This window comes from Prionailurus viverrinus, chromosome B2 (genome assembly GCF_022837055.1).
Source record: "Prionailurus viverrinus isolate Anna chromosome B2, UM_Priviv_1.0, whole genome shotgun sequence".
NCBI classification, from domain to species: Eukaryota; Metazoa; Chordata; class Mammalia; order Carnivora; family Felidae; genus Prionailurus; species Prionailurus viverrinus.
The window spans coordinates 25,230,686-25,257,738 of NC_062565.1; the positions used below are offsets into that span (position 1 = coordinate 25,230,686).

General features: G+C 42.6%; 2 protein-coding genes and 1 non-coding gene across 10 annotated transcripts in view; all 3 read right to left on the minus strand.

Annotated features, from left to right (window-relative positions):
- Positions 1 to 16,349, minus strand: part of BPHL (biphenyl hydrolase like) — a 38,343-nt gene extending 21,994 nt beyond the window's left edge. For 2 of the 3 annotated variants that reach the window (XM_047859665.1, XM_047859663.1), the window contains exons 1-4: positions 16,231 to 16,349; positions 8,005 to 8,108; positions 4,815 to 4,981; positions 3,356 to 3,509 (exon numbers count right to left, since the gene is read on the minus strand). In XM_047859665.1, coding sequence (XP_047715621.1) covers positions 3,356 to 3,509; positions 4,815 to 4,981; positions 8,005 to 8,108; positions 16,231 to 16,337 — 532 coding nt within the window. In that variant the 5' untranslated portion in view covers positions 16,338 to 16,349. Of the gene's footprint in view, positions 1 to 3,355; positions 3,510 to 4,814; positions 4,982 to 8,004; positions 8,109 to 15,900; positions 16,122 to 16,230 lie in introns of those variants that run through there. The other variant, XM_047859664.1, reaches the window with a different exon arrangement.
- Positions 12,009 to 12,115, minus strand: LOC125166865 (U6 spliceosomal RNA). Its single transcript, XR_007152574.1, has one exon. It is a non-coding gene; the product is annotated as a U6 spliceosomal RNA (small nuclear RNA).
- Positions 16,350 to 19,757: 3,408 nt separating the features above from the next.
- The window catches only part of RIPK1 (receptor interacting serine/threonine kinase 1), a 42,233-nt gene continuing 34,937 nt past the window's right edge, over positions 19,758 to 27,053 (minus strand). For all 6 annotated transcript variants that reach the window (XM_047859656.1, XM_047859659.1, XM_047859657.1 and 3 more), the window contains 4 exons: positions 26,367 to 26,457; positions 24,940 to 25,506; positions 23,379 to 23,531; positions 19,758 to 21,798 (listed from right to left, as the gene is read on the minus strand). In XM_047859656.1, the coding sequence (XP_047715612.1) occupies positions 21,512 to 21,798; positions 23,379 to 23,531; positions 24,940 to 25,506; positions 26,367 to 26,457 (1,098 nt within the window). In that variant the 3' untranslated portion in view covers positions 19,758 to 21,511. The remainder of the gene's footprint in view (positions 21,799 to 23,378; positions 23,532 to 24,939; positions 25,507 to 26,366; positions 26,458 to 27,053) is intronic.

Below are 27,053 nucleotides of genomic sequence, written 5' to 3' on the forward strand. Positions count from 1 at the left end.
AAGGAGGGGCTGGCTACAAGGACTGGCTAGGGCCAGGCTGCCCGGGCCAGCCCAGGTGCTTGAACATCACTGTGAGGTTACTGATGGATTTTAAGTAGCAGAATTAAATGACCAGGTTCTTGCCTTAGCAAGGAAACTCATATGGAAGACAAATTGTCCTAAGAGGCCAAGGGTCTGAAGCAGGAAAAGAGTGGGCAGGAAGAGAGGAGGAGGGGTTACCTTTTAAAGGTCTTAGGAATGTGGTATTATCAGAGTTCACTCACAGCTAAATGAAGAGGGCAGAGAGGAGGGCTTAGTCCTCCAGGGATGACCTGGTAGACCGTGGACCACTGCATGAGACAGAGATTGTGAGCTGGGGTGTGGGAAGAGTCATGAGGCAATGAGTTCAATGTAGACACACTAGTTATGACTAACTTCCAGGCTATCAAGAGGAAGGTGCTCAGCAAGTAGATAGAAATATGGCTCTAGGCCTCAGGGGGAGTCTGGCTGAATAGGAGCTTAGAACATATCACCCCCTAGTCATAGCAGAAGCCCTAAGACATCTGCTCAAGTGAGTACCGATCTCTTGGGCTTTGGTGCTGGCTCAGCTGGAGCAGCTCCTCTCTCACTGATTACAACTAGACTCCAGGTAGAATACACCACAAGCAACTACCTGAGGACTGTGCCAAGGTGTAAGAGTAAGAGATTGAACGGAGCCAAAACTTGAATAATGACCCATAAAAGGGATGAGTTTCATTTTCCTTTTCTTCCTTTGAGTCCCGATTTTGAAATATGGGGTACGGGGTGAATCACACAACTGCATGGCAGGCATTAAAAACAGAAACTGGAGAAGACCCTTAGAGGTAGCCAGAGGACAAGGACCAGGTTGCCCTGCATGAGGGAGACTGCTTTTTCTTTCTCTCTTTCTTCTCACCCTAGTCCAAGCTGTGAAAGTACACAGCCAGGGGCCTGCACTCCTAGTACAGTGTCGGGGCAGCTACCTAAAACCCCAAGACAAGGCTGGCTCTTTGACCAAAGGTACCAGAAAAAGGGGCCCCTTGTATCTGAAGACTGTAGGTGAAATCCCTATTATTTTGTCCATGTCTTTTTTCTGGCCGCTTTGCCCTAAAGACGGTTCCAGATGCACAGAACTGTACAACAGAGGAGGGGGTTACTAAAACCTGTCTTTATGAGAGAAATCTTTCTTTCTGGTCATAGGAGCTTTGAAGGGGGTTTCTAAGTCTGCATATGAACTGATGAAGTCATTCACCCCTAGGCTCTGCATGCATGGGGAAGATGCAAAAAAAAAAAAAAAAAAAAAAGCATACAGCATAAGCTTCGAGAACTAAACTACCATATAAACCACCGCCTAAGTCCCAGCATAGCCTGAGTGGGGCTTGTGTGGGGCAGACATGAAGAAACTTTGAGAACTGACCTGATGCTGGAACTACCACCCGCAGAAGGCTAAACAGAATTTGTAGTATGAACCTAACCAGGTTGACTGCATGCCAAGGAAAAACAAAACGGGCAAAACAAACAAACAATATTTCTCAGAGTTCTAACAGGATGATACTGAAAAGACAGCCAACAAATGCCGACCCCCAAAATGACCCAGATATTGGAATTATCACACAAACACCTCAGGGCAGGCATTATCACATGCATTTCATTCAGTTTAAAATATTTTCGCTCCTCTGAACCCAGTAGGGGTAAAACAAGGACAGGCAAGAGTGTCAATTAGGATGGGTCACTAGATCAGACTCATCACTTAAGAGTTTCATAGTTCTGGGGCACCTGGGTGGCTCAGTTGGTTAAGTGTCCAACTTTGGCTCAGGTCAGGTTCGTGAGTTTTAGAGACCCGCATCAGGCTGTCTGCTGTCAGCACAGAGCCTGCTTTGGATCCTCTGTTCCCCTCTCTCTCTGCTCCTCCCCTCTGGTGTTCGCACGTTCTCTCTCTTTCTCTCTCTCTCTCTCTCTCAAAAATAAGTAAACATTAAAAAAAAAGTTTCATAGTTCATTACCAAACGGTGTAAGGGCTAAGATTCTACAACAGAGCACTGCCATGAAGTAGCTTCCTTAAATCATGTGAATTGCAGAACAGCTGAATAAAAGCAGACTTGTGATATTCCAGGGCTTGTGTCTGCAAATGCTTTCTGTCAAGGGCCAGAGAGTAACTTATTTTAGCTTTGCAAGCTAAGAGGTAAAATCACAGTTACCAGGTAGGTAGGTTAAAGGTGAGAAACCTCTGACCTGCTTGACCCTGACTGCCTGGGGTGGGCCATCTGGGATCCAATGGAAACACACCCAGGATAAAAAGCTACCAGACTGAAGAGGGTCCTGGTGGGTCAGGCAGACGTTGGTGGGGACCAGGTCACTTTTGCTTTTTGCCTCAGATACCCCCAGATCCCAATGTGCCCTTCTCCTGAGAGCTAAGCAGTTTCAGTTTGGTCAGCTTGCTGGAGGCTAGGCTCCTGAGTCGCTGACTGAAATTCCACAACGGAGTGCCTGGTAATAGCCAACAGTCACCAGTGTGTAAGTGGCCACCAGCACAGGCCCTGGGCAGCAACACTGGGAGCGGAGGAGGAAACAGGGATGGAAGGGACACCCCAGATTGATCTCCAGGTCTTAAAGCGCTAGACTTCTCGATCAGTGCCCGGCCTTACGAAAACAGATGGTGGGCCGGATTTGGCCCACAGGCTACCAGGTTTGCTGGCCCCCGTTCTTCTGCCACTAAAAACTTCAAAGATAAGCTTGAAGGACAACCTAATGAAATGTGAATCGCAAAAAATTTCTTTATCAAAATATAAGGTTTCATATTTGAATACAATGTGCGTTTTTACACTCACATTATTTTAAATGAGACTTTACATCAACCCCTCCCTCCTTGAAGTTCACAATCAGGTGCAGGAAATGTGAACACTGAGTTTTATAAAACCTTTTCCGGAGTCATGAAAGTGTTACTTTTGGAAACAGAAAGCATTGAAAGACAGACTGGTTAGGGGTGCCTGGGTGGCTCAGTTGGTTAAGTGTCCAACTTCAGCTCCAGTCATGATCTCACAGTTTGTGAGTTCGAGCCCCATGTCGGCCTTTGTGCTGACAGCTCAGAGCCTGGAGCCTGCTTTGGATTCTGTGTCTCCCTCTCTCTCTGCCCTCCCCTGCTCACACTCTGTCTCTCAAAAATAAACAACCTTAAAAAAAATTCAAAACACAGACTGGTTAAACCATATTACTTCCAAGAATTTGTTACTCTTCCTACTGCAGAGCTGAGAAGTGGAAGCAGATGAGATAGTCCTTGTTAGTACACGTCATAGTAAGACATGAGAGGGGGAGGGCAAAGATGCTACTTGTCACAACATTGCCCACTTGTGAAACCTACCCTGATAAATGGTTTCATCTTCCTCAGTCACGTAGGCATTGGCTCCCCAGATCACCATCTTATTGATGTAAGATGGATATCTTGCAGCTGCTATGAGTGCTGTAATACCACCATCGCTCCACCCCAACAAGGACACCTTCTTAAACTTCAGTGTCTGTGATAAATACAGAGAAATGCACAGCACAGGTGATTGCTCCTCTCTGCTAGAAGAATCTGATCATTAACAATCATCCAAATCAATACAGTGTGGGGTTTGGAGCATCACTTGATAATTAAAGAAAAGTCCTAGAGGCCAGCATTTGATGACAGAAATGTTTTTTTCTCATTTAGTTCTGGTGTAAATGTAAGTATCATAAAAACCCAAATACACAGTATCGTTTTGAATTATGAGGGAACGACATCTTCTGTTTGGATAAAATCTCTGGAAACAGTGGAGATCAGCTGTCCTTAGAAAGGACAAATCATATGTGCATGCACACCCACACCTGAGCAAAGACTTTGAGACTAGTAATGTAGATTACACAGGGGAACTTGATATTTACTGGATGAAATGAAGTCACTGCATCTGAAAGAACCACTGAGGGCAACTGTGGGAAGAAGTGTCTGGAGACTGGCTGGAGGAGAATGGTGTCACAGGAGGTTATGCTAGTCCTTATATCAACCAGGCTCTGAAAATGTGTTTGACAAGGGAACTGAACAAAGATTACATCTGACAGATGTTGCCTAGGAGTAAAACTAGAATGACTTGGAAAATTAAAGATTTAACAAATATCAGTCCAAGATACTGATGGGACTATAAATTGCTAGAAGTTGCATGGATAATAATTTGGCACTATCTTGTCCAACGAACATTTGCATCTTCTATAACCCGGCATCATCCCCTAGATATGTATGGAATTTTTGCACACGTGTACCAGGAGACAGGTGTAGGGTGTCCACACTAACGGTGTTTATAAAGGAACTAAAACGTCCATGGACAAAACAATGTTCACTGCCCTGCTGCTCATAACCACAAAAAAAAAGGAACTTAAAAATTAAGTTATTTACCTACCATTAGAGATATATGAAATAAGACAGTACATCCCTACAATGGACTACTATATGACTATTATAATATTTATGTAAATTTATATTTATTAACATGAAAGTATTTCCTCGACAAACTGTTCTAAGAGTAAGTTGGAAAAACATTAGATATAGTATGATGCCATCAATACAATCCTGTGTATTTATATGTGTCAGAAGATTGGCTGGAAAGGGAGTCTCAAAGTCATAACAGTGATATCTCTAGTTGGATTGTGGGATATTTCTACTTCCTTATTCACACCTATTTGATTGAACTTGAATTTTCTATAAGAATCACATGGCATCACCCTTGTAGAAATAAAAACAAAAACAAAATAGATGAAGACAGGCCCAGTCATCCTCCCTCCTCTGGGCTCTTCCCTGAGAGACCCACCTTCATCAAATCAACTGCATCTTTTGCATCCCTTTCAAAAAAGTCCAATGGGAAATCTCGATCTGGGGGTCTGGAATGTCCATATCCTCGAGGATCCCAGGCAACCACTGTGAAGAGCTTTTTATTGAGGTTCTTAATCTGAGGTCCAAAATCAGTCTCTCCACTTCCTAAAAACAGCCACTTGGTTACCCTCAGGTGAAGGATTTCATTATTTCAAACACATTACAGTAAAAGCAGAAACAACTACAATCTTAAAACAAAGTAACTAGTTTCTACTCAAAGTTAGACAGTGGGATGCAGTCAGCAAAATAGTCTTGTGATGATAAAATCCATTTACTGGAAGGCTGACTTCCTTTCCTGGTAGAGCTCAGACCTGCCTTTTGTCTCCTCCCAGTGGCTACTTTGAGGACAGAGGCTCCAATACATTTGGCCCTGTATTATTTCAGCATTTTTGATACTTTTTCAATTAATCTTCCTTAAAAAAAAAAAAAGGAATTCATGAAATTGCATAGAGATTGACTTATTGATAAGATATGCTTCTGGGTTATTTTTTCTTTCCTTTTAAAAAACTGGCTGTTATAGGGGCACCTGGGTGGCTCAGGCAGTTAAGCATCCAACTTCGGCTCAGGTCATGATCTCACGATATGTGGGTTCGAGCCCTGTATCAGGTTCTGTGCTAACAGCTCAGAACTTGCTTCAGATTCTGCATCTTCCTCGCTCTCTGCCCCTCCCCCACTTGTGCGCGCGCTTGCGCGCTCTCGCTCTCTCAAAAAAATAAACATTAAAAAAAATGACTTATAAATGAGAGAGATCCCAATATTATCTGTCAACAAATGTATGAGATTTGGTACAAGTTATTCAAAGGAGAATTCTAAATTCCCAGGTGTTTTTTACTAAGCAAATGTGAACAGCCCTGAAGATTTTATTTTCTGGTTATAAATAAATAACAGAAAACTCAACGAAAACACTGAAATCAGGGGGAGGGCAGGATGTGGAGGGAGGAAATCAAATTAATTATTTCATTAAAACACCAGCAAACGTTAACCAGCAGAACCATGTTCTTGAGCCTGTGGTGGACCTGACTGGCAATTCCCAGCCCACCTGCGAGGTCACGGCCACTGTGTGCACACACCTACTGCATGTGGCCTGGAAGGCCAGACTCTCAAGGAGCCCAGTCTAGGGACCAGTCAGCATTTCATTTTTATTTTTACTTATTTTTTTTTTTAATTTTTTTTAATGTTTATTTATTTTTGAGACAGAGAGAGACAGAGCATGAACAGGGGAGGGTCAGAGAAAGAGGGAGACACAGAATCCGAAGCAGGCTCCAGGCTCTGAGCCGTCAGCCCAGAGCCCCGTCGGGCTCGAACTCACGGGCCGTGAGATCATGACCTGAGCTGAAGTCGGACGCTTAACCGACTGAGCCACCCAGGTGCCCCAGCGTTTCATTTTTAAAGTCTGCTTACTTTCTAAGAACTTGTAGCTCAGGCCACACATGGATACTGAACATCTTGCTTGATAAACAAGCTACTATTAGAAAATGTCTTTCAAGATGTTACAGGATTCTGTTACAGGATAATGTTAATTATTATAGGACTACCATTCTTCCTGGAAAGATCTATCTTTCTCAACATCAGGTAAATAAATTATTCAGGAAACCTAAGGCAAAAATATAAATGGATTTCAAGCGCATGTCTACTGCTCTGACACACGAAGCATCTCTTGTGGTCCCTGGGCTGAAGAGACTTCCACATGGGAACCACCCTGAAGGAGGTGCAGGAGGTGAGAAGGTGGGAAAAGGGAACAGTTTATCTCAAGACCAATTTCAGAAATGATGAGACGCTTCCTTTCTGGCACACAGGTATACATCTGAATACCAAATACTAAATACTAAAGAATACTAAAACCTTTAAAAAGTTATTTTAAGGAATAGTTACCAGTATATGATACCTGAGAAGGAAACACAATACTGGTTGCCTGTGGGGAAGGGTACTGGGTACTAGGTGACAGAGGACTGGAAGAGAGAATCTCACTGTTTTTAATTTGGGGATCAGGTTAACATTTTACATAAAGAAATTAAGTTATGAAAAGTTTTTTATACCTGGATCACGATCACAATACTGAAATAATGGAAATTTAAGCCGGTAACTTGTTCACTACTTTACAGATACCTTTAGACCTACACCAGTCAATGGAGTAAATCTCCTCCTTTGTTACAAACGCTTAGGAGGAAAAAAAAAATACTAAATACTATCTAGACAAAGATGCTTCAATAGCTACAATAGTACCACAATCAGCTAAGGCTCAGTCAAGTGGAACCATCAAGTAATTGAAAATTTTAGCATTTTATTTTAGAAGAAAAAAGTCATAAGGAAATAGTATATATTGGGATTATTTAACTAAGTCAAAACAATATTAAAGCCCTTAAAACCAAATCTGAGATGTCCTGGGATTGCTGGAAATTATCCCCCTAAACTGTCTACATGTAAATTACTTATCTGGAAAATGAGACAGATTCAGTTGGCTTCACCATGCTCCATTCATGCCAATTTAATTTTGATTTACAAAAAGGCTTTAAACTAAGCTTGTTCTTAGCTCTTATTTTAATTGAGCATATAATCAACTGCAACAGGGCAATCCATGTTTTAGCACTGGAAGTCTTGTATCCTGGAACCCCTCAATTCCAGGCACACTGGGATGGTTGGTCACTAGCTCATCTTCTAGCTTCATCTATCCCTTCTTCCCACACCCCTTTCCTCGACTTCTATCATCTTCCCAAATTGTAGGCAACTACACAGTATGTCTGTAGGAGAAAAAAACCCGGGTATTTAAAGGAATAGAGATTACATAGAGTAGAAGGTTGCCTTTCTTTTCTGAGTCACTTAAATTTGTAGCAAATATTAAAGCATTTAAGGGGTGCCTGGGGGGCTCATCAGTTGAGCGTTTGGCTTTGGTTCGGGTCATGATCTCATGGTTCATGGGTTCAAACCCCGTGTCAGGCTCTGCACCGACAGCTCAGAGCCTGGAGCCTGCTTCAGATTCTGCGTCTCCCTCCCTCTCTCACAAATAAATAAATAAAACACTTAAAGCATTTCAGCAAAACACTAAAGTTAATAATCAACATTTGGCATCTACTATTGTGAATGCATCCTAGACTACACAGCATGCAAATTCCATGAAAAAACTTCCAGACCCAACATTCCAGGAAGCAGCAGGACCGCATGCTCTCCCTCTCCAGTCCGCTGATAATGCAAGTGGACACCATTCACAGCCACTTTAGCAGAGGTTACTGAGGTGCTGGAAGAGAAAAATCCCATCCCCAAAGAAAAATTATTTAGCACAAATGTTAATATGACAAAATCGTCCTTTTACATACCCGCGTCAGCTCCAGGACCCTCCTCAGGCTTCTTGGATTACTCTGATGTGTGCTTAAGTTTTTCCAACCTGAAAAGGGACCTTTCTAGACTGCAGATCTGAACTGTGCCTTCATATGTGAATATCCTACAACACCATCCCAGGACTTACCCTACAAAAGTACTGACATGTTGCTGCAACCAGTGGCCACACAGGTCCCATGGGCACATGCCTGGTGAGCTGGAAGCCAGGGGGCCAGTGTGCAGGCTGACACAAGAGCTCCACACAATGGAACATTAGGGTCAGCAACAACAGGGCAGACCTTGGAACAGATCTAAAGGGATTACCTGAACTTCAGCTGCATCGACAGATTTCCTAAAGGTGAGATGGTCTCAGGGGTCCCCAGGCAGTCCTTTAGGAATATGGCCTCTCATGTTCTCTAGCCAGCCACAGAAGCATTCTTAGCAGGAATGCCTGTCTGCACTGCTATGGCCAGACCGGTTTTTTTTTTAACGTTTTATTTATTTTTGAGACAGAGCATGAACAGGGGAGGGTCAGAGAGAGGGAGACACAGAATCTGAAACAGGCTCCAGGCTCCGAGCTGTCAGCACAGAGCCCGACGCGAGGCTCGAACTCACGGACCTCAAGATCATGACCTGAGCCGAAGTCGGCCGCCTAACTGACTGAGCCACCCAGGTGCCCCCAGACCGGTTTTTAACATGTTGAAATATTTGTGTTGTTAAACAGCCAGGTCCATAAGCTTCCATCCCAAGAGCCCTCCCCTGTACCGTGGACCCTTCTTGGCCCAAAACCTCCGACACAGGATCTAACTGGGCATGTTGGCACAGAAGTGCACCTTGGGCCAGAATCAAGGCCAGGGTCTGTTCTGACTCACATGTGTACCTTACCAAGGGTCCTTCTCTGAAGAAACTGTCCTCTCCTGCTCTTCCAGAAGCTCTAGAACGACTATGCAGGGATATATAGCAATAGAACACATACATGGCTCCTGCATCAGGCCCTAACAGCCTCCCCACCAATTTCCCAGACAGCTGAGTGACACACGGAAGGGACATTTTGGTATGCCAAGACAGATGCGAGGAGGTGCTTCTATTCTCCACACAGAATATTAAGGAATTTAAATTAACCGCTGCCTCTCTTTTTCTTTTACATACTCTTTACCCCTATTTCTGCAGTTAGTTAAAATGCTTATTGAAATGAAGCACTTTTTACAAAATGAGGTGCTCTTTCCTCTTTGGGTTTCATGTCATCGCCCATTGCAAATGAGCATGCAGAAACGGATGTGCTGAATGCAGGTACACCAAGTCTTAACACAACTTCTGCAAATATGACAGAATTGGGTGGTAATAAAGCTGGGACATAACCATAAGCTCATTACCTATAGGAAAATTATGAGGAGCAGTAACAAAGCCACTGAACAAGCGTGGTGGCATACTGACACTGCCATGTTACTTATCAATGTCCTATTCTTCTGAGTCATTCATTTTTACTGTTGGCTCTAGGATCCAGATAAAAGCAAGTAACACTCTAGTAATAAAGATTCATTTCCACATTTATTGACACATCTGTTTTGCCCACAATCTAGTAGAAGATAAAAGACACAAGAGATTTGCTCTGCAATCTGTCGGGGAGGCATAGCTTATGACTGAGACAAGAAGCATGAGGAGCCCGGTTGGAACAAGTTATTAGTGTTTCCTATATTCACCACACAGGAATGAGGCAGCTCCCTAACTAGAGGTGACTAGCATTTGCATGGCTCATGTTAGTGATAACATGTACCTTTATTACACCTCATGCCCTAAAGATCTTTGAGGGTCTCCCTTCCTTGGCGGTATTCAAGAATGCTTGTAAGAATCATCTTGTGCCGTGAGGAGGTTATGCACAATATCTTTCTCAACGTCCAAGTTTTCATGGCTGGGTGTGCTCTCACTAGGTGCATCTGTTCAGGGGCCCCCACAAGGGCACTGCCTTCCAGGGGCTTCCTTTCCTTCAGCTTTCATGATCATTCTGAAGTCTCTTCTGCAAAAAACCTCTATATTCCCTTTGCATTTTGCTATACCTGTGTTTGGATTCCCTGTTCCAAACTTTTCCTCTCAATTAACCCCATCCCATCTTTTGGTTGTCTAAAATGAATGTAAAAACCATGTAGTCTAGATTTGGCATAATGGAACTCAATGTCAGGGAAGGGTTTACTAAGGCAGAAGATGGTTTTAGAAGGGAGACAGGGGCACCTGGGTGGCTCAGTTGGTTGAGCGTCCGACTTCGGCTCAGGTCATGATCTCGCTGTTCATGGGTTCAAGCCCCGCGTCGGGCTCTGTGCTGACAGCTCAGAGCCTGCAGCCTGTTTCAGATTCTGTCTCTCCTCTCTCTCTGCCTCTCCCCTGCTCATGCTCTGTCTCTCTCTCAAAAATAAACAAACATTAAAAAAAATTTTTTTTAAAAAAGAAGGGAGACAGAGACCATTATCAGGGTTGAGTAGAGGTATCTGAAGAGGAGTGAAAAAGTAGCATTTGAATTAACTTCCAAGAGGAGTAAAATTTTGAAAAAAAGAATGTGGTGGGGAGGGTGCTCCTAGAAGAAGAAATAGCATGATCAAAAGCCCGGAAGCAAGGGATATATGTCAGGGGAAAGGCAGTGTTCAGTCTGGCAGGGGTACGGGGGCAAAGAGTGAGCAAAATTTGGGGCCAAATGCCAAGGGGGCTTGAAGCTAGGCTGAGGGGAAAGAAAATGCCCCTAGTGCCTTGTCATCAACATCCTGTATGTCACCACACCAGAGGTACATGCCACTATCATATCAGCCCACCCACTGGGGTTAATGGAGGCTGCCAAAAACCTTTTATCAATCTCCAGGTGGAGCAAACAGGGCAGAAAACTGTTTATGAATGAAAGTAAATCAAAGCAAATCAATTACAAATACAAGAAAAAGCATTTTATTAAAAAACAGAATTACTGAATGATTTATTTTCACATAAATATAAGACCAATGAAATGAGTAAAGCATTTTTTCTCCAGCTTATCAAGGGGCTCTTGGACAATAATTCAGGCCTCACGTTATGTGTGTTAAAAGAAAAATCAGGCTGCAGAGACCAGGCCTTTGATGGCCCTGAAATGTGCTTATTACTTGAACCACAATCAAACTCTCACATAGGAAAAAGGATACAAAACTTCAGAAAATTTATAAAGACCAAAAATGAATCTTTCAGGTGTCAATCCATCTTTACCACCACTTTCTCCCTAATAATCACGTTGCTTCTCTAACCCAGGTGTTCTTAAGCAGGTGTGCTCATTAGAATCACCTGTGGAGAGTTAAAACCATTAACTGTCTATTGGGTGTCTTGGGTGGCTCAGTCGGCTGAACCTCTGACTTAGGCTCCGGTCATGATCTCACAGTTCAGGAATTCAAGCCCCACATCAGGCTCGCTGCCGTCAATGCAGAGCCCACTCTGGATCCTCTCTGCCCCTCACCTGCTTGCACTCTCTCAAAAAAATAAAACATTTAAAATATATATATAAACTGCCTAGGACAATCCTGGGAGAGACTATCACTCAATGACTGGGGCAGAACCCTGACAGGTGCTTCCTTTTTCTTTTATTTTTTTTTATTTTTATTATTTTTTTAATGTTTATTTATTTTTGAGACAGAGACAGAGAATGGGGGAGGGTCAGAGAAAGAGGGAGACACAGAATCTGAAGCAGGCTCCAGGCTCTGAGCTGTCAGCACAGAGCCCGACACGGGGCTCGAACTCACGGACCGTGAGATCATGACCTGAGCCGAAGTCGGATGCTCAACCCACTGAGCCACCCAGGCACCCCTCTATTATTTTTTTAAATATGAGAGGTTTCACAAATTTGCGTGTCATCGTTGCACAGGGGCCATGCTAATCTTCTGTGTATCAGTCCAATTTTAGTATGTGTGCTGCTGCAGTGAGCACACTGACATGTGCTTTCAGTAACACCAAAACTCTCCTGTACTATTTATTCATTCATTCATGTACTTCCTAAACTCCTATTGCTTTGGGCCCTCCATGTAGTTTAGAGGCTGGCAGGAAAGACAGATAATTAAATCTGCAACTAGCAGGTACTATGCAGTTTGCCTAGTATTATGACAGAGAAGTTGGGGGATACAGGAGATCCTGAGGGTGCAGACATCAGACACTAAGTTCCCCACACCTTAACCAACATCTACACAGCTGCTAATCAGCCCCTTTTTATGAGAATATTTCCAACTTCCCACTATATCAGTGAGGGTCAAACTTAGATTTGCATCATCTGGCAAATTTAAATCTCCAGATGCCCAGACTGTACTAAATCAAAATCTCTGTGGTGGGATACAAGTATCTGTGTTTTTTTTTTAATTTCCCAAGAGATTCCAATAAGCAACCAAGGTTGAGAACAACTATACTGAGTTAATTTCTTGTAGAAGGAAAAAAAAAATCCTATCTCCCTATTGAAAACAGCCTATATAGGAAGGCACGCTCACCTAGAATAGCCTATATCTTACCTCATATTTGTCCTTGACTCTCTTTTTCTGGGTGGCTGGATAGGCAATTTTGTGAAAGGGTTAGAAGAAGGTCAGGAGCAATACAACACAATATCTTCCGGACTGAGGGAGCTTGAGCTGCTCCCTTCAAAGAAGGAAAGTTTACTGTGGTGGAAAGCAAGAATTTAACAGCTTGAGGAAAATAAACTAAAACTCACATTTAGTTTCATTATTAAGCTAAATAATGAACTCTATTAACAGCTTACATTATATTTACCCTAATTTTACCTTTGAGGAACCTGAAGATTGGAGTGTTTAGGCAACTTGCCCCAGTCACATTACTAGTTATTTATACCTGAGTGTATGACATCAGAGCCTTTGGCATTTTGCCCTTTGCTTAGAAATAAAAATGGGGTAGGGGCGCCTGGGTGGCTCAGTCGGTTAAGCGGCCGACTTCGGCTCAGGTCACGATCTCGCGGTCCATGAGTTCGAGCCCCGCGTCGGGCTCTGTGCTGACAGCTCAGAGCCTGGAGCCTGTTTCAGATTCTGTGTCTCCCTCTCTCTGACCCTCCCCTGTTCATGCTCTGTCTCTCTCTGTCTCAAAAATAAATAAAAACGTTAAAAAAAAAATTTTTTTTTTTAAAAGAAATAAAAATGGGGTAGGGAGACCTGGGTGGCTCAATCAGCTAAACATCTGACTTCAGCTCAAGTCATGATCTCACAGTTTGTGAGTCTGAGCCCCACATCAGGCTCTGTGCTGACAGCTTGGAGCCTGGAGCTTACTTCGGATTCTGTGTCTCCCTCTCTCTCTACCCCCACCCTCCGTCTCTCAAAAAAATAAATAAATGTTATAAAAATTAAAAAAAAAAGAAAAGAAAAATGGGGTCAATTAATAAAACACATCCTCACTTTGAAAGTCCTACACATTCTCTGTATCTCTTATGTTCGGCTATTTCTGTTGTATATTTTTTCCAAAGTAACCATTAGCTCTAATAAAGTATTAGCTACCCCCTAGGGCTTGGAATTAAATGAATTTTGAGGACTTATTTTGCATCTTTTACACACTGCCTTATTAGATATTCTTATCTGTATCATTACTAATTGTAGCTACTAATTAGTGAATTATTATTATATCCCAGGACTTGTACATTTATTGTCTCAAATCCTCAGAAGTGCAAGGCACTTGGCTCGAAGAGGTTAAGTAACTTGCTTACATTTGTGCAGCTAGGAAGTAGCAATGCAGCCTTGTAAACACCAGAGGCCTTGTTTTTTCTGTAACCTGGAAGCTGAACAAAGTCCCCAACAGGGCTCTAGCCCTGGGGCCACTCACCCGGACTGCCAGACAGAAGGAACAAGGCAGTGCCAGGGAAAGGAGGGTCTTTGATTCTCAGGCAGATCATCCCAAGGTTGAACTCAGAAAACAGTTTTCTTCCGACAGCTTGTTAGGTTCTATAAATTACTAATACTGTAACTGTACGTGACATACAACTGCAGGTAGAAAAGCCTTCTTACCCGGTCCTGGAACAAACCACTTTACAGACTACAAAATAAAAAAGAGAGTTCCAAACAACAGACTTACAAAAACAAGCTTTTGGAACACAACTCAAGTGTAGGTTGGGCACCGGCTGTTCTGAGGCAAAGGTTTTAAAAGCAGCGCTTTCACCTGCTTACACTGGGCTGCAGCCTCATTTCAGGATTAACGAATACCACTGCTGGTTTTCTCTGATTACATGTAATGTCAACTTGCAAATGCATTTATGAAATGGCAGTTTGAAATCCAGAGAAACTGGTTTTTCAGAGATGTTTTAGGAAGAATGATTTACATTAAATGGATGGGGCCTTCCTGCAACCATGAAATAACCTATCTTAACTTGGGTACTGGCACATAGTAACCTTATTTCAATCTCTTTCTGCAAATTGGAAACTGGATAAATTTCCATTTTTCCATGTAGATTTATACAGCTGTGAACATTGACATATTTTTCCATCTGTATTAAAATAGTCCCAAAAGTCTTCTAAAAGTTCTAAAATATTTAAAAAGAATTTAAATAAATCAAATATGAAACTCAAGAACTAGTTAATCACAACATAAAAATTTAAAGCTGGTCAGATTTTTCCCTTCTCCTTCCAAATCAAACTTTCAAATGAGAAGTTTCCACATTAGATCAACTCAAATTCTAATTTTTTTTTTAACCTTTATTCATTTTTGAGAGACAGGGTGCAAGCAGGGGTGGGGCAGAGACAGATGGAGACACAGAATCCAAAGCAGGCTCCAGGCTCTGAGCTGTCAGCACAGACCCCAATGTGGGGCTCGAACTCACAAACCGTGAGATCATAACCTGAGCCTAAGTCAGTTGCTTAACCGTCTGAACCACCCAGGCGCCCCAGATCAACTCAAATTCTGAATGCCAGGTACCCATCTAGCATTTGACTTTTCCTATAAATGGAACTGATCCATCAGCAGTTAATTGCATATATCCTGTGTACATTTGTGTACAGGTAGAGAGAATAAAGTAAAGCAAGTTTCATGCTGTTCTAACTACATTTTCTGCTTAGTATCTCTTGGGGCCAAGGGCACCCATTTTTAAGACAGGTCAGACATTTAAAAAAGGGGGAGGGCGCCTGGATAGCTCAGTTCGTTAAGCCTGGGGCTCTTGGTTTTGGCTCAGGTCATGATCTCATGGTTGTGGGGTCCAGCCCCAAGTGGGGCTCTGCACTGAGCGTGGAGCCTGCTTGGGATTCCCTCTCTCCCTTAAAATAAATAAATAAAATAAATAAATAAACATTAAAAAAAAAAGACGGTAGGTCAGAGATTAATCTAGCTGTTTTTGTTGTTTTATCTCGAAATATGCATGAGGGATAGGGAGGGTCAGAAAAGAAAAAGGCAGATTCTTGGCTTTCTCCACCTACACCATAAGCTCTGAGAGTCAGGCCAAGGATTGTGAATTTTCCCAGGTTCCCAAGGTGGTTTTTTTGCACATTACAGTTCAAAATAAGGGGGGGGGGGGGGGGGAAAGAAGAACAAGAAGGTGACAACGATGACTCAGGGGCTTGGGCCTGACTACAACAGCTCATAGGTTAAGGAGATTCTCAGGCTGGTTTTTGATATAAGAAGCAGGAGACACTGGAGCCCTGAGGGTGTGAAGACACAGGGCAGAGCAGCCAACTAAGAATGAAGGGTTTGAGATTCTAATCTCGGTCATGAGTGTGTCTGTAACTATGGGCAAATTACGTTACCTCCCCGGGTCTCTTGTCTCCACAATGAGGGGCTTGGACTCCATCACCCAAGTCCTTTAGGGCTCTCGAGTCACAGAACTGAAGCCGACGCACGGCTGCAGTGCCAAGGCCAGGAGCAGCAGAAGTGGTTACTTCCACCGCCTCCCGCGCACCCACGTGGGACAGGCTCGGGTCTTGGAGCAAAGGGCGAGAGGGCAGCGAGGCTGCGCCCACGGCAGCAACCCGCACCGCCCTGCCCGCCCGCCTCCTGGCTGGCGCGTTGTCCTCCCACTGCCCTCCAGCACGCAACCCTGGCCGCAGGGGCCCCCGGAGGGAAGCGGGCATCATTACCCGAATGCGGCTGCAGGCCCAGCATACGGGACGTGGTTCCCTGGCTTCAGCACCGACAGGAGTAGCCGCACCTGCCGCACTGCGCGTCCGCCCAGCACTTCAGCCATGGTCACAGGTTCCTCTGAGCCCCGGAGCGCGCATGCGCCGGCTCCACCGACCGCCCCGCGCCCACCCCCCCGCACCGCCTGAGAACAAGCCTGCGCCCCGCCCCACTACGTCCCGCTACGCCCCGTCGCCAGGAAACATGCTAGCGCCAAGGTCTAGCGGCCGCCCTCAACACCCTCCGCCTTGCCCCGACAGAACCCCGCTGCTCCTGAACTTCCGGCCAGAGCCTATCGCCCGCTTCGGCTTGTCACGCCGGGATGCTAGGACCCGTAGCCCGCCGGGCTGTTTGTGACCCTTGTCAGAAACGGGGCTCGAAGTCCCAGTGGTACCGCAACACAGATCGTCTGCTCTCGGGGTGCCAGCTCTGGCTCACGAGGGGTACGTCCCAGTCGGCTTTGCCCTCCCACCGCCGCGGTGACCAGTCCCTCCAGAGAGGCCAGGCTGCACCCCTCCCCCATCCCGCCCTTCTCAGGGAGTGGGTGGTGAGGAGGGTCCTGTGGACGGAGAAGGAGGCTTCAAGGCTGGCTGCCGTCGGTGGAGTGAAATGCATTTGCTTCTAGGAATGATGGCATTATTTTTTTTTCCCTTCATATTATCTCATACTCATTGTTTGGTATGGCTATTGTAAAAAAAAAAAAATAGTGGTGAGTATGTGGAGAAATTGGAACCCTGTACGCTGCTGGTGGGAATACAAAATAGTGCAGTGGTGGTGGAAAATAGCATGGCGGGTGCTCAAAAAAATTAAACGTACAATTATATGATCTAGCAATTCCACCTGTGGGTATATACCCCCAAAGAATTGATAAGTGTCTCAAAGATATTTATGGTCATAGCATTATTCACAATACCCAAAATGGAAAATTGGAAAGCAACCCATATGTCAATGGAGGGATGAAGGTTTATACCTGTGTATACGTGTAATGGAATGTTGTTCTTTAAAGAAGATGGAGGGACGCCTGGGTGGCTCAGTTGGGTAAGCCACCAACTGTGGCTCAGGTCCCGATCTCAGGGTTTGTGAGTTCCAGCCCCACATGGGCTCTGTGCTGTCACGTCAGAACCTGGAGCCTGCTTCAGATTCTGTCTCCTTCCCTCTCTGCCCTCTCCTCCCCCTTTCAAAAATAAACGTTCAAAGATTTTAAAAAAAAAAAAAGGATGGAAATTCTGACACATGCCATAATATGAACTTTGAGACATTATGTAACATGTTACAGCCATGGGGGTTCTGATACCTGCAGTATCCTCACTGGCCCATTTGAGTTTCTTGGGCAAAAATTTTCTTTCAACATAAATCTACTACATCAATTTCCTGCATAGAAGGAAAGAGAAATACAGTTCAGCTGTTATCATCTGACTTTCAGAAATCTTTGGTGGGTCGTTTCCTTACTTTTTCCTGAGAGGTTGACTGGGATTTATCAGAGATCATGAGAGTTAAAAATAGTTGTCTGTACAATTTTTAATACGTTATCCCACTGATATATCAGCAAAAATGGTAGCACTGTGAAAAATGGTAGATTTAAGTTATTGGTTACAATTTATTTTTAAGTGTACACTTGAGAACTAGTCCTTTATGTATAACACTATTGTGCAGTTTTGATTAAAGAGTAACTTTGTGCCAGGCACCTTATGATGCATTATTTTAATCCTCACATCAACCTTATTGGCCTATTTATAAAATGAGGAAACTGAGATTAAGAGAGGTTAGGAAGCAGGCCCTGAGTACATAGCTAGAGTACAGAGGAGAATTTAAGCCTACTTCGTTTCAGAACTTGTATTTGGATTGTTATGTGTTGTGGAATTCACTGTAACAGCATTAGGCCTTCAGTGATTTCTTTGTAACCAGATGCTTCTTTGGGGGTGCCTGGCTAGCTCAGTGGGTAGAGCCTGAGACTCTTGGTCTCTTGATCTAGGAGTCAGGAGTTCAAGACCCAGGTTGGATTACTTTAAAAATAATAATACAAAAAGTAAAAATAAAATATAAAAACACTTTCAGATGCTTCTAAGATCTTGAACATATAAATACCTAGTGATTTGTTTTGTTTCACTTCAGTCCTTTTCAGTGAAATTGCACTTTAACCCTAGCTGATTGCAATGGGCAAAACCATCAGTATTTCACTTCTTACTCCTCATTTTGTTTTGTTTTGTTTTGTTTTGTTTCACTTTAGTCCTTTTTAGTGAAACTGCACATTAACCCTGGCTGATTGCAATGGGCAAAAACCATCAATATTTCACTTCTTACTACTCCTAAAAAATTAAAACCCAATGGGCTAAATAAAGTAAATTTAAAAATTAAACCATGATTTTGTATTAAATTCAGTTTTGGCGGTTAGTAGATATTTTTTATCCTACAACAGATGTGACAAAAAGAATTGATCTCATTGACATGGTTACCCTTGTATCGAGAGAAATTAGAATTAATAGCATCTACTTTTGCACATTGTGGCAAGGAAATTTTTACCATTCATAAAGTCAGCTTGAGCTTGTTTTCCACTGTAGTGTCACAGCCTACTTTTTTTTTTTCATGTTTATTCATTTTTGAGAGAGAGAGAGAGAGAGAGAGCATAAACAGGGGAGGGGCAGAGAGTGAGACACAGAATCCGAAGCAGGCTCCAGGCTCTGAGCTGTCAGCACAGAGTGCGACGCAGGGCTGGAACTGGCAGACCGTGAGATCATGACCTGAGTCAAAGTCGGATGCTCAACCGACTGAGCCATCCAGGTGCCCCGTCACAGCCCACTTCTGATGGAAAACACTTTTATCTGAAATTGGCTAAGCCCTTTATCTTAGTAAACACCTAGTTTTATTTATATTATTATTAAAAAAAACTTTTAGAAGTAGTGCACATTAAAATGTACATCAAAATACTATTTAATTTAAACCATTTTCTGAGAAAGAACGAACTATTCCTGAAGACCTAATTTCATTTTATGGAGCCAAAACAAATACTGAAACCACAGCAACAAGTGGAAAATATACTGATATCACAAAGCTGTGAGAGCTGGAGGTGTTATTTACCAATAGTAACCTTAGGGTCTGAATATCTTTTTTGGAACAAAGGTATGGATAGGCTTCTCTCTCATCTTGTAGTCTGTGTCATCTCACTTAATTGATTTTCTACCCAATTGATTTTCTTGTATTGAAACTCCTTAGATACAAATTTGGCTCTTTTCAGCCCAGTTTTGACAGAGTGGGGGCTGGAGGAAGGACTTCTGAATCATGTTTGAAGGACAGCAATGCTGCAGGCTTTCAAGGCAGCAAGTTTTCATCCTGAGAGACAAATAGCGCTGTCCAGAAGCTTCCCCTTTATACCATCACTTCCTCTTGCCTGCTAATAGCGGGAGGGTGAAAAGGAGAGTTCATACAGGAAATGTCAACCTACGTGGAGAAGCCCAAACAGTTTCGTTTACAAACACATCATTTCAATTACTTATATTTGAGGTACAAAATTTTATTTTTAGAAGGCCATTAAAAATACATTCCATTTTTGCCTCTTAAAACATTAATCATTAAATCTCTTGGGAATTTAGAGAATTTAAATACTGTTAGAGGACAGAGGTACAAGGGATACATTTAGAAAAGCAATGATCCACCCCCACCCCCACCCCCACCCCAGCAAAGCCTGGGACTCTTTCCCCGTTCAATTTTCCTTTTGGTCTATGTGATCGAATGCTATGTGGCAACTAATAGTGAGCCTGGATATCTGTGGATAAGGGGCTGAGGTTCATTACTTTATGGCACTGCTCTTCTCAACCGGGGGCGGTTTTGCACTTCCAGGGAACATGTATGTGGCAGTGTCTTGTCACAACTGAAGATAGAGTAGGGGAGAACAGCACTATTGGCTTCTAGCAGGTAGAGGGCACCTTCAAACATCCAAATCCTCCAATGCACAGGGCAGCCCCCACAAGAAAGAATTACCTGCCCCAAGATCCCAATAGTGCAGAAGTTGAGAAATCCTGTTTTACAGTCCCACCTCAGGGGTGTGTGTGTGTATGTATATCATTTAGGGCCAGAGGGGATTTAGACCCAGAACCACAATACTGTTATCAATCACCAGTCCCTAGAATCTGTTCTGACAGCCGAAGTCACCATGCTGCATCCTTCTCTCCCTCCTGGAAGGGCTAAGCACAATGACATACCCTCTCTGTTTATCAAAGTGCAGACAGTGATACTGGATGGCCTGGTTGGCTTCAGTCTTCTGGTCTTCTGGTTCCTTCACTCATTCCTGAGTTTCAGGAGGACTTTGAATGATGCTAGCTAAAGGCACAGTGACCAAGCTTTGAAGCAGTCCTTTTTTGACATCACAGTTCACACACACACACAAAAAGAAGAAATTTCTACAGAATCCTGGGGTAAACTGAGGAAGCTGCTCAACAGTGATCAGCCCCAAAGCTCCAGTCAGAGCATACATGCTCCCTCTTCAGGGAAGAGGTTGGGAAAATACATAAGGTATCAGAATGCTAGGAAAGAACTTAAAAACTTAGTCAAAAATTTTTGTAGTTAACCACAATTAGTAGCAATTCCTTGCAACAAATGGAAAATTCTGATATTTTTGTTCTCTATTTTTTTTTCTCCTTACTCCTTAAAATCCATTCAGCTAATTTATGGAGTGGTGATTGCATGTAATTTTTAAAGCCTGTAGTGACTGATACAACATTTGATACTGAAGTTAACAGACCTTATAGCTTTGGAATGAACTGTAGTTTTAATAAAAAAAAAAAACTATTTGAAGAGGACTCCCAATTTCACTGTGCTCTGGTTATAATTGGAGCCTACATGGAGAAGAGAGCATAAGGTAAGAAAGTTGACTTAGTTTACATTTCTCTGAATTTGCTTTTCCTTCTCAAACAAAACTCCAGGAAATGAAATGAATAGCATCACTGAAGGTTATGGAATATACTGAAACAAAATTATCTTCCTCAAATACCTCCCCTCTCCCTTACAAAACCCAATTAGGCTTTTTTTTTTGGGGGGGGGGGGGGCTTGACCATTAATAGGTCTTCCTGGTTAGTGGGTTGTTTGCTGTAGATTTCTTTCCCATGCTCCAGCTATGGGATGCAGGAGAATTTTATGCAGACATAGAACCTCTATCAGGAAGGAAAGAATTCTGAACATTCTGAGGCAGCACATTTTCAGTGTGTTACTAAGTGAGATTACCTTATGCTGCCAAAGCCTTTTCTGGAATTAGCTCTGGCTGATGTGTATCAAATAATTCAGAAGGTCTATTCTTGAACACTGGTAGAGTGCATAGGCCAGCTTTCCTACTGTGGCTCCCTTACTGCCTTCTCTCATCAGCCACTTTTGGAGCATCTGGTAAACCTTTTCTTTTAGTCCATCTCGCTCATAGTCATGGTCAATTTCATCAATCTGAGATTCAGTGAAGCCCAGCTTACGTGCACAGTTTTTCCATTGCCTTCCCAGATTTTCCCTGACTGGGTCCAGATGTTTATCAGTCAGACTAGTGATATTATCTGCCAAACAGAAAAGAGAAGAAGACATAAAGCTTTGACCCATTTGGAACATTCTAGCTTCAAAAACCTGTAGAAAGAGTCCCAGGAGACAGTAAAAAAAAAAAAAGATAACTTCTAAATTATATAGTTATTGACTCATTGGGTGATGCTTTCCATGTCTGGAAGCCTATTTGGAGTGTTGATATGAATACAATAGAGAACCCTTTCCTCATAGCACATGCAACACTGAGCCACAGCTGATGGCTTTGGGAATGAAACCCCTGCTTGGCTACTAGGCTATAGCAGCCATATTAATATCAGACCTTCCTGATGTAACGAGGGAAAACACCACTTCTGTTCCTTTTGGCATTTTCCACTTACATTTGGCCAGAATTAAGGTCATTTAACTCCTAATCCCCTGCACCCAACAGTTAACTTTTCTCTTATTAAGGAGACAGACCATCAAGTGTGAATTCATTCAATTACAATGACTTCCCTGGTCTTTTAAGGAATGAGGGATCTACTTTTCAAGGTCTATTTTGGGACTCATTTCTCCTCTACCCTAAGTCTGTCTTCTCTTCTATAGCCACAACCTCTCTTTCTACTCATTCTTTCCCCTTGTCCTTCATAAAAATAACAAAAGGAGGCTAAAATATAAAATAACCACCACACACATTTTCCTTGATCCACACCCTACCTCAAAAAGCTGAACATAAGGGAAAAGACATCTCATTTTTTTACCCCTCAACTCCCGTTCTTTCCTCAGCTTCCCACAATGCAGCTTCTGTCATCATCCCTGGACATCAGCAGTCCAAAACCTCCCAAGATATTTGTCAAATTTTGTCAATACCTCTCTGGGAGAGGGATCCTGGGTTTCATCAGATTCTCAAAGGTACCTCTGTCAGCCCAAAAGTTAGGAACCTCCTATTATTAGAGCACAGCCATACGTGTTCGTGTACATATTATCTGTGGCTGCTATTGTACTACAGTGTCACTTGAGTAGTTGCAAAAGAGACCTCAGGACCAGTGAAGCCTAAAATATTTACCATCTATCCCTTGATAGAAAAGTTTTGCCAATCCTAGAGTTAATCATTAAGCTAGCTTCTTAAATCCCATTGTTTTAGCCTTGTGACTCCTTTTCCCAGGTTGTGTTTTGGGATTAATATTATGAGCCTGCATAGTGGAAAGCTGTAAGAGAAAGCCCTATTATTTTTATTACAGAGGTGCTATTGAAGGCATAGTCTTCTTTCTTTTACAGAATCCCTCTTGATGAAGACCTGAAGGAGCTATCTCTCCTAGGTCTGAGTAGTAATATTGATGATGTATTTAACACTTGACCTAACTATGTGCCAGGCAGTGTTCTAAGCTATTTATCCATATTGACTCATTTAATTTTCATAACAAATCCATGAGTTAGATATTGTAATCATCCCCATATTAAATATAAATAAATCACAAAGGAATTATATGGAAATTACAGAGAAAACACGGGGCAATTTTCAGAGAGAATAATCAGAGAAATTTCCGGATTCCATTAGATCCTTCTAAACAAGGAAGAAAGTTCAAGGTTGCTAGGCAATGGATCCTTAAGGGCATCTTACCAAAGATATCTTGGTATTTAGAAGCTGGCTCTTCTTTCAAGTTCACGTGTGTGCTTTCCAGTAGTGCTGAATTCAATCCCCCAATCTCCATATAATTATGGTCTCCAACCTGAATGCCAGCGCTGTTGTATATGTTACATTTTATAGACTCATCTGAATAGAGAGGAATATACAGGTAAGTATATCTAGATTGAAAGCAAGAGAGGGGCACCTGAGTGGTTGGTTGGTTAAGTGTTCGACTTCAGCTCTGATTGTGATCTCACAGTTCATGAGTTCGAGCCCTGCATTGGGCTCTCTACAGTCAGAGCCCACTTCAGATCCTCTGCCCCACCCCTCTTTCTGCCCCTCCCCCACTCAGGTGCACACGCTCTCTCTCTCCCTCTCTCAAAAATAAATAAACATTAAAAAAAAAAAAGCAAGCAAGAGAAATAGATACAATATGGTAAGAGGGCAGGGCTTTACTCCAGATGTATAAGTTATTTATCCTATGCCACTCTTTGAAATTTTCTTCTTTAAAATGTAGCTGAACCAACCTCACATCCATCAGGATGGCTACTAGTAACAAAAACAAAAAATAGAAAATAACAAGTGTTTGTAAGGATGTGGATGAACTGGAACCCTGGTGTACTGCTGGTGGGAATATAAAATGGTGTAGCCACCGTGGTAAACAGTATGGAGGTTCTTCAAAAATTAAAAACAGAATTACTCTATGATCCAGCAATTTCACTTCTGGGAGTATACCCAAAGGAATCGAAAGCAGGGCCTCAAACAGATGTTTGCACACTCATGTTTATAGCAGCCACTCAAGTGTCTGTCAACAGATGAACAAATAAACAAAATGTGTTATATACAGACAATGGAATATTATTCAGCCTTAAAAAGGAAGGAAGTTCTGTCACACGTTACAACATGGATGAACCTTTAGGACATTGTGCTAAGTGAAGTAAGGCAGTCACAAAAGGACAAATACTGTATGATTCCATTTATATGAAGTACCTAGAGTGGTTAAGTTCATAGATAAAGAAAGTAGAATGGTGGGTGCCAGAGGCTGGGTGGGAGGGAATGGGGAGTTAGTGCCTGATGAGTATAGAGTTTCAGTTTGGGAAGATGAAAAGAGTTGTGGAGATAAATGGTGGTGATGGTAGCCCAACACTATGGTTTTCACCACAAATGGTTGTCTTTGGCCTATATAAGATAAAAAATAAAAATATCTAAGACTTCTTACCTTCAGAAAACAGCAAGCAAGAAAAAGAACACAAGCAGTGACCTTCACTTCCATCAGGGATTAGGATAATGGGACCACTGTGATGAACGTTAGAGCAGAAGATGCCTACCAGTTATCAGGACCTGTAACCCAACACCTGTGGGCAGGTGCAATGAATTCTACCCAGACTGAGGTCAAGTGGTCTGATGGAGACTATTCCATGGCTACAAACTGCATCTGGCAACTGAAGACTGCAAACAACTCACCCTTGTTACCTGGTAGTCTACAACAGAGCTAATGGCTGCTTTATTTTCAGAAATTTTAATTGTTTAGATTGTAACTGAAAAAACTGTTTACCTCTTGATGGCAAAGAGCTGAATGGGATGGTGGGTGTGTTTCCCAGTAGGTTGGTCTCAGGCACCGGAGTTTTATGCACACTTGGCATATGGCTTGGATTTGGTCCATACCAAACTCTTGGACTTGGTGTTCCCAGATCCAACGGTCTTGCTCCCAAACCATACAGATTGTACAACCCATTGTTCCAGTATAGTACTTGAGGTTGGCTGGTTAGCCCTGTTGGTTGGTGTACTGCATTACCATGACCGGTTGCACTGGAATAAGGAATGCCTTTTACTCCTGGGTTCTGAACATTCTCATAGGGTTTCTGCTGTGCAAACGGGTCATGGGAGACCCTTCGTCTCCTTTCCTCCTCTCTATTATAAACCATATTCTGTCTGAGTGGCTTTGTCTGCCTGTCCATGCGGCTGCCATAAAGATGGTAGTTGGCTTCCTCCTGGAGTTTACTCCGCAAGCTGAGCTCATTCTCCTCCTGCTGGTACTCTACGGAGGGAGCAAACCAGGATTCCTCCACAGGGCCCATCCCAAGTCCTTGTGAACTGTGCAGAGAACTGGGCTGTTCTGGGGCTGAGAACAAAAGATCAACATTGGAAAGAGTTTCATAAAGCAGTAAGAAGTAAAATAAAACCTGAGCACCATCATAAATATGTACCTCAGAACATACTGAAAACTTTGAGAACAAATCAAAAAGCATTTACTTGATGGTCCTCTTCCTACAAGTTATATAGGTAATAAAATGAAGCCACTGCCTGGTGGTGAGAGAGCACTAGAGAAATTTTAACAAGCAACAGAAATATGAGTGTCACAGGAATGACCAAGGAAGAAAGGGACTTGTATTGCAACAGAGAAGGTGGGTGTCTCCTTGGTATGAGGCAGGGCTGGACAAAAGGAATAGTAACGGCTTGGTGCTAAGCACTTTCCATGGATTCTTTTATTCTTTAAAAGTCCTGTAAGAATAGGAGCAATTATTATCATGATTTGATGGATGAAGTTTACAAGAGGTTAACTTGCCCCAGAGTAGATAGCAATTAAGTGGTTTCAATATCCTATTGTCTGTTTTCCCTTTTGTTATAATGGAAAAAAGTACCCTCCTTGAATCTGAGACCAACCTCTCTGCTTGTTCTCTGAATCCATCATCCCTGACCTTCTCAAGGACTATGCTTCCACATATGTCCTCTCTTTGTCCTGATGTCACTTTCTCCCTATCAGATATATGTTCAAGATGCTTTATGATTTTGGTGAACACAAGGTTGCTTACTATTTCAAATATATGTATTTTCCCTCCCAAATATATTATAAATTCCCTTATGGCAGGGGTTAAATATTATAGCATCTTCTGTTTCTTATACGGTCATGAATAGTTACTTTAGAAAATAGAGTGAATGAATGAATGACTGAATAAAGTACTTTCAATCATAGTATGTTACCTGAATTTGACCTGCTTGGAGGTATTGCTATACAGTCAATCTGGAGAGAATGCATTCTCTTCACAAATGAATTTTGGTCTGGATACTCTTTCTATAATTAAGAGCGTAAATGCACACTTTAGTAAACAGTAGAAAATAGTTCCAGAAAATTATTATAAGAAAAATGAGTCTTTTCAAAAGGTAGAAATTTCATATAGCTCTTACAAAGAATAAATATTTTTTAAAAATAAGCTTTTTTCCCAAATAGCCATAAAATCTTAAAAAAAAGAAGAACAAATTTGGAAAGTTCACACTTCCTGATTTCAAAACTCACTACAAGACTACAGGAATCAAAACAATGTGGTATTCGAGACACCTGGGTGGCTCAGTCGGTTAAGCATCCAACTTCAGCTCAGGTCATGATCCCACCGTCCGTGGGTTCAAGCCCCGTATTGGGCTCTGTCCTAACAGCCCAGAGCCTGGTACCTGCTTCAGATTGTGTCTCCCTCTCTCTCTCTCTGCCCCTCCCCTGCTCACGCTGTCTCTCTCTCAAAAATAAACATTAAGAAAAATTTTTAATAAAAAAAATGTGGTATTAGCCTAAGGATAAGCATAGACCAATGGAACATAACAGAGAGCCCAGAAATAAACCCTTGTATGAGCAATTGATTTTCACAAAGGGTGCTAAGACCATTCAATGGGGGAACA